The 15498-nt window shown below is 48.2% G+C and overlaps 1 protein-coding gene across 1 annotated transcript; it reads left to right on the top strand.

Moving 5' to 3' along the window:
* Positions 1-905: 905 nt before the first annotated feature.
* LOC120709183 (nuclear transcription factor Y subunit B-2-like) lies at positions 906-8456 on the top strand. Its single transcript, XM_039994728.1, has 4 exons — positions 906-1486; positions 2220-2234; positions 4065-4107; positions 7826-8456. The coding sequence occupies exons 1-4, from the start codon at positions 1162-1164 to the stop codon at positions 8205-8207; spliced, it is 765 nt and encodes a 254-aa protein (XP_039850662.1). The 5' UTR covers positions 906-1161; the 3' UTR covers positions 8208-8456.
* The last annotated feature ends 7042 nt before the right edge of the window (positions 8457-15498 follow it).

The raw sequence follows: 15498 nt of genomic DNA, 5'->3' as shown, positions 1-15498 counted from the left end.
GGTACACCAGGGCGAGGATCGGAGGAGCGGCGAGGAGAGCACCCACCCCTAGCGAGCGGCCGGCTAGCGCATCGATCGATCGATCACGTGCGCATGTGGACGCTCCAGCCGAGGCTGTACGGCGACCCACGCATTAAAATTACGGTGCAGGGAGAGCAGAGGCCGGCCATAATCGGCGGCGGGCCGGGCGGGCGCGCGGCATGAGCAGAAGATGGAGCTAGGTAGCTCGCGAGGGCAGGCCATACAGTATATGCAATGCATTCCCGATAAGTTTTAATAACCAACAACCCGGCCGGCTGCTACCAGCAAACCAAGAAGCGGCTACATGCGGCATGCTGCAGAGGTAGGAGGACTCGACTGGAGGAGGCAGCAAAGACAGAGACGGGGACCAGCCAGCAGAGCTGAGCATGGCAGGCATGGCTGATTGGCTCAATCCCTGAATCGAATGGGGAGGCCGGCCACATGCCTGTGTTCTGTGCCTGATTGGAGAGCCAGGCCAGCCAGTGATTGATCGAGCAATGGCTGCGTCTGGCCGTCTGCGTGAGCGTGGCTGCCGCGCGCGCGCACACCGGGCAGGGCACGAGATCGAATCGATACCCTCGATCTCTCGCTCTCTCTCTCTCTCTCTCCAGTCGGCCGCCGGCGGGCACTGCACCGCCGCGGGTACGGACGGTCAAGCCGCTCGATCTGGTGGTAGTACTAGGCAGCTAGCCCAGCAGCCAGGCACGCGGAGACAATTCAACGACCCGGGCGATAGGCTGGCGCGCGCGACATGGCCCTGGTGGGGTGTGGGGGTGTGGGCACAACCAGGCCACAAGCACAAGCGAGCCGCCCGCCTACTGGTCCAACTGTCTCTACGCCAATATATAAAACAAGAGAGCCACCGTATAAAACACCAGAGCGAGGCAGCAGAGAGACCGACCGACCGACCGATCGATCCATCGTCACCACTCACCACACCGGGCGAGCGGCCGAGACTAGTAGTATGTAGAGGGGGGCCAGCAGCCAGCCCGCCGGGAGCGAGCAGCTGAGCGGCCTATAGCGACAGCGACAGCCAGCAGCAAGAACACGCGAGCACGAGAGAGAGAGAGAGAGAGAGAGCGCCGCGCCTGGCCGGGAATAAAGCCAGCCAGCGAGCGCGCGCACGGCGGCGGCATCCATATGGCGGCCGACCACCACGGCCAGCAGCCGCCGGGGGCGGGGGCGGAGGCGGAGATCAAGGAGCAGGACCGGCTGCTGCCCATCGCCAACGTCGGCCGCATCATGAAGCAGATCCTGCCGCCCAACGCCAAGATCTCCAAGGAGGCCAAGGAGACCATGCAGGAGTGCGTCTCCGAGTTCATCAGCTTCGTCACCGGGGAGGCCTCCGACAAGTGCCACAAGGAGAAGCGCAAGACCGTCAACGGCGACGACGTCTGCTGGGCCTTCGGCGCCCTCGGCTTCGACGACTACGTCGACCCCATGCGCAGGCACCTCCACAAGTACCGCGAGCTCGAGGGCGACCGCGCCGCCGCCGCCGCCTCCTCCCGCGGGGGCGGGGGCTCCACCTCGGCCGGCCCCGACGCCGGGGCGGCAGGACCCAGCACCGGTCATTTCATGTTCGGCGCCGCCGTGGACAGGAGCGATAATAACAACAGCTCCGCCTCCAGGCCCTTTTAAGTTTTAATCCATCCTCCATCTCTTAATTAGCTTGCTAGCTGCTGCTCTTTCTTGTCATCGATTTCTTTCTACTCATTTTTGGTGGAGAGGTGAGGCGTCCAGCATGGCGTATCCAAGCCCCAATCAAGCTCATACCACTCCATATAGCAACGACCAGCTTAATTATATTATTCCTCATTAATTAATTATTAATGGTAGTGTCGCAGCAGCAGTAGCTAGCTAGCAGCTAGAGTATTATTATTGTTGATGAACAAGGTGGGGATTATCGATCGAGATGAATGGCTGCTACATACTGATCGATGTGATGTTGAGGTAGGCAGCAGCGTGCGTATTTAGATCGATGGGAATATATACCACAAGGGAGGAACAGGCTAGCTAGCTTAGCTAGTATATACTTATATGATGTGGGTGAAGATGCATGGAGCTAGCTGAGACCTACCGGATCATACCGGAGGTGTATGTTACTGCACTGCACTGCACGTGATCGATCGATCGATTCGGTCTGATTTCATTGGCATCGATCACAATGTTAATTTGCACTGTCTCTAGCTGCTAGCTAGTCTGCACATTTTTACGTATGTAGCTTAATTAATTTCAGTTGATTTTTGTAGCCCGCCGGTAAGAATAATGATATATTCTAGATTCAAAAGTTATTGATGCTGCTGCTCGATCTTGATTGGCTCGTAATTCTTTCTTGTGCAGTCATTATATATATTGATTATTGGTTCAGTCGGCAGGTTATTTCGATGATCCATCTAGCTGCTAGCTAGCTCACATATATCAGGCATATATATAAATCATCTTATTAGCTAGTAATCAAGATTATTATTATTCTAAGTCTTACTAATGGTTCGTTGATTCTTGCTCCAAACAAGACTCATTCTAAACCTTATTATTAGCTAGGATGAGCAACGACGACCTAGTAGTAGACAGTAAGTCAGTAACACGGTGTGATTAAGTAGCTAGCTTAGTGCTCGCTGGTTCTTGCAAAAATCTATCATTATATATCGAAACACCACTACACCAGTATATATATGGTTGATTCTTGCTACAATACAAGACTCATTCATTCATGTTAATTATTAGAGTGCATATATATTACTCAGTCTTGGTGATAATTTCTAGCTATAGTATGCATGCTTCTATGAACAGATAATTGTTTGCACATGCATTCTTCTGTTTAGACTGAAGCTGAGAGCATTTTTATACATGATGCATCTATCTCGATTTTTTTAAGTTTTAATTTTTTCTCATTTGGATCCTATGCTAGGTAGTAAAAAGAAGTAACCAGAAACTTTAATTTTGAGTATATGCATGCGGTAGTTATATGGAGTATATACTCATCATCTGGTGGTGCAGTCTTGTATTAAATGTTCATAGGACACAGAAATTGATGTTCCATTAACCACTGACATAATAAATGGCATACTCCAATCATACGAAAACACACAAACCAGTTGCAAAACTCCTGTAAATCTAAATGAGTGGCTTGATGAACGAGATAGAAATTGCCTTTTTTTTTTAGAAGAATCGTTTAGACGTTTGCAATATAGAAAGTCTCTCCTACTTTCTATAGTTAAATTATCCTCATTTTGTTTTGCTTCTTTCGGTTTAGTTTTCTCGTCTTGATCTCATTGACCATGTTACTTAATAATTAAGTACAATTGTTGAAATAATTGAACTATCAAGAACGAGTTGACCTTTCAAAGGCCTTACATATTTTGGCACTTCACATTTGCGAGATGCTTTTGGTCGAATCTATTGGAGATATGATATTCGAACGGACTAATCATACCATACACTTAGTGGTATTTTAAATGCACATAATTTGTCAAGACATGCATGCATGAATAAGAGAATTTAGGAGGGTGCAGAGTGTTCTTGCTACTTCCCAAGTTTCATCGTAGTCGTACCACCTGCTTCCAAACAATCATTTGAATACAATTGTACAACGTTCTACTAGAACCAGACGGATTGAATTAGTGGCTAAGATGTAGCCAAATAATACTTATTACATATATCCGAGAGGATGGTGATGTCATTTGTACAAACATAACGGGTGACGTAGAGCCTGCACGGTCTCTAAAATAGTGTATGTTAATGATAAGTTCCTGTGTGCAAAAAAAATGCATGGTAGTGGTCCTTTGAATTTGTTTGGACCCCGACCATTTGGAACACAACGGGATTAATGACACATGAATAGAAGAAATGTAGGATTGAAATAACATATCAACGTAACTTCAATGCAACAAAGAGAGCATAGGCAGGGGCGAAGCCAGGATTCTAAAGTAGAGGGGGCTGGAGGGTCGTCTTCAACCTCAGAACGGCATCTCAGCTCCTCCTACCTTGCAACAATGGCGAGAAAAATCAAGGGGGGGCTCAGGGGGGGATCCACTGCTCCGTAGGGGGTAGGGGGGCTCGAGCCCCCTCAGCCCCCCCTGTAGATCCGCCCCTGAGCATAGGAGAACGGCAAGAATGGTCTTCTGGATGGAGCAAATGGAGAAAAAAAAACGGTAATCAGATGGGAGAGGTAGCTGCAAAGGAAACTTTTCTATGAGGTTGGGATTTATTTTAGAAATCCTCCAAAAATCCTATACGAAACAAGACATAACTCAACAGAATTTTTCAACAACTCCATTCCTTTATCCTAAACTTAATAATAATGACCCTTGTAGGGAAAATTCCCAAGTTAGATAACCTTCAAAAATTGCTATGATAATTTTACAATCCAAAGAGGCATAATAAGGAGTTATTTGAATTAAATCATGGAGTACCCCTTATATTGCAAGTTTCATAGTACACCAACATGCTCTTATTTTTCTGTATGTACAACACTAATTGGATATTTTACTCTATATATATAATCCTTCCACAAATTGTACTAGGCCACCATTTTTTTTGAGAATAATGAATTATTTAAAAAAAACTTTGAGGTTATTATTTGCGCAATCATTTGAGTGCAAAAGAATCAATAATTGTGAAATGGGACGTTGTGACTGCTAAGATAATGATCACGATTCAGGAAGACTCTAGTACTAGTAAATTGCTTAATTTAATCAGTAGGACAACACATTGGCTTGTCGCATATAATTGCTGCTGATGATCGACTTGTCAAACCAACTTAGAGATAGAGTAGACCATTCGAACTACTTTCGGCCCTCTCCTCGTCAGAATATTTTTGAGGCATTAATTGATGCCGTCCCCAGCTATGAATTTTTTTTTTGCTCCCAAACAAGGGGCAGGACCACCACTTTTTTCTTTTCTTTTCTTTTCTTTTCTTTTTTTTAAAAAGGAGCAGAATCACTTAGACAAAATGTCAAGTGTTTAATAACTAATTAAGCTAGTACCATATGATCTGTCTAGTTGGCAGCAATATATTACACAACTACACAAGGTTTTGAGACTTGAGAGCCTGTTTTTTTTTTGAAATAAATTGAGAGCCTCTTTCACCAGGTAGGAGCATGAGCATATAAGAGGAATCTTACTATGGCCCTGCTTGGATTCTGAAGGATAAAAAATAGCTCTCTGGGTTCTCGATATTTAGAAGTATTAAACGTAGATTACAGATAAAATCTATTCCATAACCTCTAGGCTATTTTGCGAGACGAAATCTAATGACTCTAATTAATTCATGATTTGCAACAGTGATGCCACAACAATCATCCACTTATCATGGATTAATATATCTCGTTAGATTCATCTTGTGAAATAGTCCAAGGGTTTTGCAAGTAGTTTTGTACATATACTTTATTAAATACTCCCTCAATTCACAGATGATAGTCTTATTTCAAAATCTGAAAATTTCAAGATTGATAGTCTTTTTTTAGCACACCCACCTATTGCCTCTTGAGCCCAACACACATTAACTGTGTAGGAGTAAATTTATGCCTAAAAAATGACGTAATATGATAAAAACTGGTTGCATGTAGGAGGGGCACTAAAGATCATTTGTTTTCATGAGGTTTAATCATTAAATATCACTTCTTTTCACTAGGTAAATAATGACGGGATACATAGGATTAGGGATGGCAACGGGTCTAAACCCGCTGGGTTTTGCTTGCCCAAATTCGTGCCCGCGAATACAATACAAACCCGTTAGAAAACCCACTACCCACCACGGGTTTAAATTTGTACCCAAACCCGTACCCATCGGGTTAGCGGGTACCCACGGGTGGCCCGTGGGTTTACAGTTTATTATACTAGTTTTATCATAATAAATAAGTTTAATATAATAAGCATCAAATTTATAGCATACCGAAGTACATGATGAACAAGAAGTCTATTGTGTTCGCTAAAAATTAGTAGAAAACATAAAAATATAAATATCAAGTTTTATATTCAATGATCATAACACCAACACAAAGCTACCAATCCATTATATGCATATACAAACACTATAACTGCAAAGCAACAACACCCCTACCCACCACCAAAACATTGAAAGTTCATCAAAATAAGAAGTGAGGGAGAAGGGATGTTAAATTTATTAAAAAATCATAAATAAATTAACAATTGCATTGGGTTGGATCGAGTTTAAAAAAACCATGGGTTTACGAGTCTGGGTATTGTTGGAACAAACCCGTGACCATAAATCCAACAGATAGGACTTAATTTGTGCCCATTAACAAACCCACAAGTCTAAAAGTTGATTCAAACCCATGCCCTAATGGAATAAAACCCATCAGATTTCGGATACCCATTGACATCCCTGCTAGGATTGATAAATAAGTTTTTTTTTCATTTTGGTTACTATAGCCATCACAAATAAAACTATCATACGTGAATGGAGGGAGTAGTCTACGGTAAATAGTAAGATTCTATATATAGGGCTATTTTTTAACCCTTTGGATTCCGAGAGAAATGGTAGCAAAATTTAGTTAAAGTATTCAAGGATGGTTCCATCCAATGGGGAGGTTCCTAGGGAACATCTAGTTCAGCAGGTAGCAGCAGCAGATGCATCAAAAGATGAACTACTACTCTGTTTTTTTTTTGGGTCCTAATTGGCTACCCCCAGCTCCTGCAGCGTCGCTCCATCGTCTTCTCCTTTTGGTGTGTGTGTGAGAGAGAGAGAGACAGAAAAGCTGCAAAATTCGTAGCCTTTTGCTTGTAGTATGATCAAGTGGCCTAGCTACACTACACGGCGACTTGTCGTACTGTGGCTCCGCGGGAGAACAGTGCAGTGGTGTGCGCTCTCGCCTCAACGTTGATCCGCCTGGATCCACGGCCACGTGCCGCGGCGCTGGACGCCATCATCGTCGCCATGCGAGGGCCGCCCCACCAGTCAGCACCGGCCCCGTGCAAAAGAAGGGCCACCCATTGGATTGGATGGCCGCGCCAGCTGCATGGTCGCCCTAGGCTATTTGCAACTAGCAGCAGCCGCCCAAAAGGTTATTCTTCCGGCCTCCTCCTCCTACTGGGGTGTGGTGTCCTCCTCGCTCTCGCATAAAGTTGGCAACCCCTAGCATCAGCTTTCACGTATTTCGTCTCACGGCCGGATGTCTTGGGTGTCTATCTGTAGTACTATCTGAAACCTGAATGTACATGCGATTGTATATCGATGAAAACCTATCTAGGACTGATGTACTAGGTATATGATGACCAACACCGTACCTTGTGAAGTTTCAATCAAAGTTACAACATACCATCAGAAGCCCTTTGTCCATCAACTACCAAATCCATCTCTTTTCAACAAAATAATAATAATTTGTATCTACGGAAGGGTTGTCGGGTAAAATGATAAAGCTGATATTTTCCCAGCAAGTTGAATATTTAACAATGGAGAGACGAATAAAATGCAGAGCCATACATTTTGCTTTTGAGTTACCGAATCATCAACACGCGTGGTGCGGCAGACAACTCCAGTTACTCTACACCTCGATATAGCATTATATGCTTTTTGAGAGGATCGAGAAAGTTCAATGAGTAAGGCGAAAACCCTCTGCACATCTATGTGCATAAATAGGACTACTATCCCTCTCTTCAAAATCGGCGAGAGTATTGAGAAGACGGTTTGTATCCAATACAAGAGCGAAGCTATATAGCATATCGCAAAGTAGATCATATTCACACCTTACCATATCAAGATGAGCGAGAATTTCGATTTCACCGGCTTCGCCCAACAGGGACAACCCCAACCCCAAAACCTTTCAAGGGATGACAACAGTAGGGCTGGGCACGACAACCTCCTGCCGATCGCCAACGTCGGGCGGATCATGAAGGATGTCCTCCCGCCGCAGGCTAAGATATCAAAGCACGCCAAGGAGACCATCCAGGAGTGCGCCACGGAGTTCATCGGCTTCGTCACCGGCGAGGCCTCCGAGCGGTGCCGCCGGGAGAGGCGGAAGACGATCAACGGCGACGACATCTGCCATGCCATGAGAAGCCTCGGCCTCGATCACTACGCCAACGCCATGCGCAGGTACCTGCAGAGGTACCGGGAGAGCGAGGAGCTCGCGGCCGCGCTCAACAGCGGCGGCGGCGGCATCCAGATCGACGTGAGGGCTGAGCTATCGATCTTCAGGGGCGACGAGCAGCAAGGTAAAAATTAACGCTGACGTGTACTGTTCTTGCAGAATCATCAACGCTCTTCTCACCTCTGACGCGATAGATGAGATTGCAAGAAGCTCTCCCTGCGTGTCATGGAGTCGTGCTCCTTTTTTTTTTCTTGTCCATGTTTGGATCTCGATCTCGATCTGCTGTAATGCGTCTAGTGTCCGTGATCCGTGTGAACGAACGTTTTGGAGGAAGACGAGCTCGAGGGTGTGTTAAAGGTGTCCAATAAACCCCTCATTCTGGTTTTGTCAGTTGCAAATAATCACACGAATCGTTTATTCCTGTTTTACACTGTGTAGACACGCCAAAACAAATTTCTGGGCCTAAGCTAGCTCGCTTTCCGCGCCCTATGATGGCATGCATAGCTATCCTGTGAATGTTTTGGAGGAAGAAGAGGATAACACTGAAACGAGCAAGGATGGCCCATCTGCTCCTGTTTGCGGCATCCTTTTGGGTAAAGAGAGCCGACACATCCCGAGTAATTGGGTCTTTTGATTGCTCTCAGGTGTGGACAGGAGGTGTGTCTGTGCAGTGTCCTATGATGGGTCCGTACTATAAAATTCAAGTGACCCAACGGCACAACAAAAAAGTTGGATCGGTGAAATCAAAAGGCATAGCAAGTTAGGTATAGTTTGCAATTCACAATAAAGGTCAAGCTCTCGTAGGGACCATGGCTTGAAGAATTGTTCTAGAGCGGTAGTCTGGACCTCTCAGGAGGATGTGTTCCTCCATCGCAAAGCCGTTTTGTGTCGGACATCATACGCAGTCTATTTATCTGTATATCCTATAGAAAGATGTTCCGTGAAGTATAATATCGTACGACAACAAGTGTCAAGTTGCGAAGTGAGGATCGCTGTGGAAGCGCACTACCCGAAAAAACCATCTTGATAAATGAAAGAAATGATTAGATATTCGCATGCGGACGCGCCCCTTTTACAGCGGCGCGTTCACATGTTAGTTGGTGTCGCGTAAACTATTACTTGGTTGAATCGTAAATTTTGAATTGAATATTGGAGTAAGCCATTGGTAGAATAATAATATTTTCATTTTGCACCATATGTAACAAATCATTGTATGGCATAGATAAGATTTTAAGTTCTTTGTTATAAAAGTAGAGGACAACATTGTACATAGAAGTGCTTCACGTTGCCTTTCCATGTGTTTCAGTTGAATTATAGTTTGAACTTTGTAAACTTAGGGAATTACATAGCTATTTACGAGGAGTTGGCGGATTTTTGTAGTAATAAAAGAGAACATAAACCATTTAAAGTAACAATACATGTAGCTATGGCCTACAGATAGGAGAAGCATGAATGCTTGTTGGTTTCAAAATAACCACTCTAATCTTACTCTAGAGTATAGATGGATGATACTGCTAGACTGCTCCTAACCGCACGCTGTCTTCTTGATATCTACTATTTAGTTTATTTTTATTTTTATTTACTTATGGTACGGTAATGTTGAGAAGAACAGTTGAGATAATTAAGATAAAAAATAAGCAAAATGTTTAGTTGGAATGCTGATGGACGCGCATTTTTTTGAGGGGAATGGACGCGCGGTTATGTGCAGTGCACAACAGCACAGAAGTGCTCTCGGAAAAGGAAAACCCACAGCCCGAAGCTGTCCTGTGCGCATTGGGCTGTAACTGATCGTGCCAAAATAAGTCGTACAAACTGATCACAAACTGGGCTAACCATATGTATGCCGGCCCAAGTAACTGATAAGTTGTGTCCGCAATCGGACATTCGGCCCGGTTATTATATGGGCCAGATCAGCTCCTAGGAGATGCTGGAGGCCCATGAGTCAATGACGGGTTGACGTGAATTGAATTTTCCTCTCTTTTTTTTTTTTAAAAAGGCTCTTGCTTCGACGGCAGTTGATGCCATTACTTTGGACGGTCCCTCCTATTGTTTGGATTGCAACTTGTGGATGACACGACGCTGCTCCAGATATGTCGGACACTTGAGTAGGTGAATAGCTGCAGAATCTGGCAGCACCGGCTTTGCTTCCGGTGTCTGCTTCTTTGCAGTGCTGATGATACTGAGTACTGACAGTGATACCTGTCGTCCGGCTGACCGGCGACGCGGGGAGGAGCGGCCGGCGCCCAATCTTCTCCGACGACGTCAGGGAAGGGGATGAGAATGCTTTCCCGAAACAGGCACCCGGTTCACGTCGATGTTCACCGGCGACCAGCAGTGCCCGCGCGCAGAAAGCGGCTTTCTGCGGAACCTGACTGATCTCAGCGGTGGGGCCGCTTCTCACTCGCAGTCGTAGGATTAGGCTGCCCGCAGCGGGGCTCTGTATCCGATACCGGACCAAACCGCCGCAGCGGGGCTCTGTATCGAGCACGCAACGATTCCGGATGGCCCTCCATTCTACAAATCGAGCGCAGATAGTGGCCGCGCGCTACGCCGCCACCATGGCACGGGTCCCGCACCGTCCAACGGCCTCACGCCGAGAGAGAGGGGGAGGGGGGAGAGGCGTCCGCCGCCGCGAGGAGGAGAATGCGCTGGCGCAAGGGAGGAGGGGGCCTCGCCGTGGGGTCCTCCACCTCCGGCGGCCACCGCGCATGCAGGGCGGGTCGAATGCGGGCCGCCGCACTTGCCCCTTCCTTGTCGCGTCCGCCCGCCCGCGGCAGCCTCGTCGCGGCGCGTCCGCCCCGCCGTGCCGTGGCCGCCGCCATGCTCGGTGCAGCGCCCCACCCCGCCCTCCTCCGCGACGCGCAGCGCCGCCGTCATGCTCCGCGCAGCGCCGCATCCACGCCCTCCTCCGCTCCGCCCGCCCCGCCGCGGGAGCAGGGGAAGGGGAAGGGGCCTCCGCCACCGTGCAAAGTGCTGCCCCCCGCCGCGCAGGCCGTAGTCCCGCCGCTTTGGCCGCGCGGAGCTCCAGCCCTCGCTGGCCTTGGCCGCCGCCACCGAGCTCGAGCCCTCGCGGCGCCAGAGCTCGTGCACAGCCGGAGAGGAAGGGAGGGGGGCGAGCGCCGCCGGAGAGAGGGAGACAGGCGAGCTTGGCACGGCGCCATGGCCGCCGAGGGAGGGGCATCCGCGCGCCCGCGCCGTCCAGCCCGCCGGCGGCGAGAGAGACAAGAGGAGGCCCGTTGGAGGCCCTCCTGCGCGCACCACGCCGCCCTCCCCGCCGGCGAGGAAGGGGGAGGAAGGAGGGGCGCGGGATGCAAGAGGGGGGACGAGGGGCGCCGGCCGCCAGCCCCGCCGGCTCGCACAGACCGCTCGCAGCTGTTGCCGGCCCGCACGCGCGCACGCCCGTCTGCAGCCGCCGCCGGGCGAGCAGAGGAGGGCCGGCGTGGCGAGCAGCAGCAAGGCCGCGGCGAGGCGAGCTTGAGCCACAGCTCGAGCGTGGCCGTCGAGCTCCTCGGCGCGAGCATCGGCTTCGCCATTGTCGCGGCCGCGATGGCGGCAACCGAGCTCCTCGCCCGGCGCCATGGCCTCCGCCCCGCCCGTCTCCGCCCACCTCTGAGCCCCGCGCTAGCAGCCCGCACACCGCCGCTCCGAAGCTGTTGCTGTTGCCGCCGCCACCGCCCCGCGGGTACGCCGCCGCACCTCGCACGCCCGCCACCCCGCGGGCATGCCGCCGCTCTGCGCGCGCCTCGCCGTCCCGCGGGAGAGGGAGGAGGAGAGGGCGCCAGTCTCGCCGACATGGGGAGGGCCACCCTCGCCTGCTCGCCGGAGCTCCTGTGTAGCGCCTCTCCCCGCTGCGTCCGTCCGTCCAGCCCGCCGAGCAGGGGCCGCGGCCGCGCCTCGCCGTGCCTCCACCCGCGAGGGATGAGCGGCGCCATGGCCACGCCCCCGCCCGTGCCTCCGCCGCGTCCCCGCCGGAGGGAGGGTGCCGAGGGGAGAGGGAGAGAGGAGGCGCGGCGTGGAAGAGGAGAAGGGAGGAAGGGGGAGAAAAAAGGAAAAAAATTCTGAGGTGTGGGTCCCACATGTGGTAGTTGGTATAGAGATGAGATATAGAGAATAGATGGGTGCGGAGAAACTGAATATAGAGTTGAGAATCTTGATGACCAGGACGGAATATTCTGTTTAGAGAGTGAATTTGGAGTATGAGAGTGCGGAGAGCCTTAGCAGGCATCCTTGACTTTATAGCCACTTAAGCTCGCAGTCGTATGATGGTCAAAGTTGAACAAGTTTGACTTTGGCTAAACCTAAAAATGCTTATATTATGGGATAGATGGAGTATTTGGTAATTATTACTCCGTCATGAGTTAATTAGGCTCAAAAGATTCGTCTAGCAAATTATAGATAAACTGTATAATTAGTTATTTTATTTAGTTACATTTAATACTTCATGCATGCGTTAAAAGATTTGATATAATGAGAAATCTTATAAGATTTTGGAATTTTAAAGGCAACTAAATAGAGCCCCAAATCTGAAGAAAAACACTCTGTTCGCTGTTTGGTTCCTCCAACCAGCCAACAATATTTTTCTTTCACATAGTTCCAACACCAGTCTCCATCACCCATCAGTTAATATTATTTTTCTCTCACACCACACTCGCACCCGCCACCAGCACCAGAACAGCTAAGCTCGTGCCGTCAGGTCTACTTCCTGAAGATGCGACTGTCAGGTATTCGTCAGGCTTACGGAGCAGCTACTGTGTTAGGCTGCCTTAAACTTTCCTTGCTACCGCCAAGGCAATAATGAGCGCCGGGATTAGGTGTTGACGTGCCATCGATCGAGCGGCGAAGATTCAGGACGCGGTTCATTTATATATGATGAATCGAGGCGCCAATGATTTGCCACATGACCATAGCAGATTGCCTATAGCTTGCTTTAGTAGTGGTGTAAGACCGTCCACAGTGAAGAAACCAAATGAAGGATCAAATGTACTGTTTGGCACTGTAGACGCACTATAGATATATGTGAAGGGGCGCGGAAAACGAGGAGGAGCAAATTTACTTTTGCCGTTGTGGATAGCCTAAATTACCATGATTTACCACATGACTTACTCTCTCTCTTTTTTTTTACCTCTCGGCAGCCTGCAGGCATCTTCATAGCTTCTGAATGTCGTTGCACATCGCCAATACTAAATACGCTCTCTGTTATCTAGCTTGAGGCCTTGCTGTCAAACAGTGCTCATACGCATTCTACAACTCTGATGCATTTTGTCATCTTTCGTCTCCATCAAAGTTCAATTCACTGGCGAAATCCTGGATGAAACAGTCCATGCTTCCAAATATACTGGAATACAGTGTATCAAATCAAAGGTGCACCATCTGAAAATCTTCAGACGTATACGCAGGCAGTATACCAACTGGACAAAAGCGACTTCTGAATTTTCTTCAGATCTAAACGAATCCAACAGCAGGGAGGCCTCGCCTTGGTGATGTCTGCAGAACAGATGCCACCGTACTGTTCAATCACAGTTACGTTAACTAATAAGCTATCTCCTGGAAAAACAAGCACAAGATTGCCGCCGGCCTCGAGCCTCCGCGGCAAGAACGAGTGGTCCTTATCGTCAGCAAATTAATATTTTTCAGTTCCCCACAAGTTCTGACCAAAAATCTGCCTGCCACGGATTGAAAGAACAAGTAAGCTAAGCACGCACGCACAGTATGTTTCCTCTTTCAGAAATGATCACTGCAGCAAGCTTGGCCGGCTCCTCTCCTCCAAAAGAATACGCACCGCTGCGATGAAAACAAAACGGAGAAGACAAGTAAAGTGACAAGGGCATCTATCATCAGGACCTCTACAGAATATGCACAACAATGACAATGGTAATATACTGATGATATTCATTCCACGAGCTAAGCTCGTACGGAAGAAACTAAACTAAGCAGCTAACTAAGCGATTAGTCATCACTAGATTCGTTTTATAGGATGCTAATCTAGAGAGGATAGTGATCTATGGGGCTTGTACTGAATAATCAACCATTTTCGGCTACTTGCAGCTAGCTCTGAAAGAAAAGTCTGGGTGAAACAATACTCAAGGAATATGTTATCTTTCCTTTCCCTCTCCATCACTCCACCTCACGATTGACGTTGTCGAACATCCAAGGCACGGCACGGCGTCGCTGTTGGTGGCATACGGATTCAATCAATCGCGCTGCTGTCGACCGTACCTACATGTCTTGAAACAGATGTATGCAGTTCACTGAACCTGAATGCCTCCTTCAGTTCCCTGTCGCTCAGCCTATCCATCTAACCGCTGGCAACAGATTGTGATGCAGTGGTAGCTGCTTGTGAACTACTATCAACTGTAACTGCTTGGATGATACTACATCGGTAGATCTTTCTCTAGGTTGGGGGGTGCAATTGGTGACACTGTACATGTTGGTAGCCTGTAGGCCTGATAATGTAGCATTAACTACTACATGTTAGGGGTCAAGGGGTCCATGTCAATCAAGAGCTCATTGACAGTGGGTTTTGTTTTCTGTTTCAGAAAACAGAGCAGTCCTAGATATTGCTGTTGGCTTAGACTGTTCCAGTACTTTTGTTTCTTGTCATTGTGTACTTGTTCTTTGTAGAACAAGAACAAGACATCATTGGCGCATGCATCGATCTTGTTTCTTCTCAGGTCCCGTTTGGGAGGGCTTCACGTGAAGCCGCCAGTGAAGCCCTCCCAAACGTTTGTTTCAGGACCGACTTCACGTGTGAAGCCGGTTCTGAAGCCGTCGGCGGCTTACACAGGCAAGATTAAGCCATGAAATCGTGGCTTCACGCGGCTTACACATCAATCTAACAAGTGAAGCTGTTTTGTCAAACATTTTCTAAAACGGCTCCAACTCCACCAGAAAAGCCGCTCCATCTGAGGAGCCAGAGCCGGAGCTGTTTTTGGAAGAGCCGAAGCCCTACCAAACGGGGCCTCAGTGTGTACTTACTCGATCAGCTTTCGCAATCTATGCCGCAGACTAAACAAATTTCGGGCTCCCCAACAGGTGATTTACTTTATGCTTATATGTAAGTCATCCAATAATTTGTTTTTTCTGTTGGGTGACTGATATTTAGTTTACATATATAAGTCACCAAAACTGACTATTGGGTTGTAATCAAAGTGTTTGGAAAAAAATGACCCAGTCTAAATACCGAGTCTGCTAAAAATGACCCAGTCTAAATACCGGGTCTGCTGAGGTTTTTTTAGCCCGTTAACATATGTTGGCCCAATCTATTGCCCCGTTAACATGTCTGTTTTGTCTGTTGGGCTTTCTAATGTTGGCCTGTTAATCCTAACGGGTCTATTGGGCTTATACATGCTGTGCTGTAATTCTAAAGGGTCTGTTGGGCTTCTTCGTGTTAGGTTGTTTCCCGGTGCTATAGTAAATTTCGGCTTCC

This window comes from Panicum virgatum, chromosome 5K, assembly GCF_016808335.1.
Source record: "Panicum virgatum strain AP13 chromosome 5K, P.virgatum_v5, whole genome shotgun sequence".
Classification (NCBI taxonomy): domain Eukaryota; kingdom Viridiplantae; phylum Streptophyta; class Magnoliopsida; order Poales; family Poaceae; genus Panicum; species Panicum virgatum.
This window is presented reverse-complemented; position numbering and strand designations above follow the sequence as displayed.

Bases quoted from the DNA above. Each gene is read 5' to 3' on its own strand.
- LOC120709183 (XM_039994728.1), top strand. From the start codon at position 1,162: ATGGCGGCCGACCACCACGGCCAGCAGCCGCCGGGGGCGGGGGCGGAG. The intron at 4,108-7,825 runs GCCCCTGAGCAT...TGACAACAGTAG, and splicing joins TCAGCCCCCCCTGTAGATCC to GGCTGGGCACGACAACCTCC.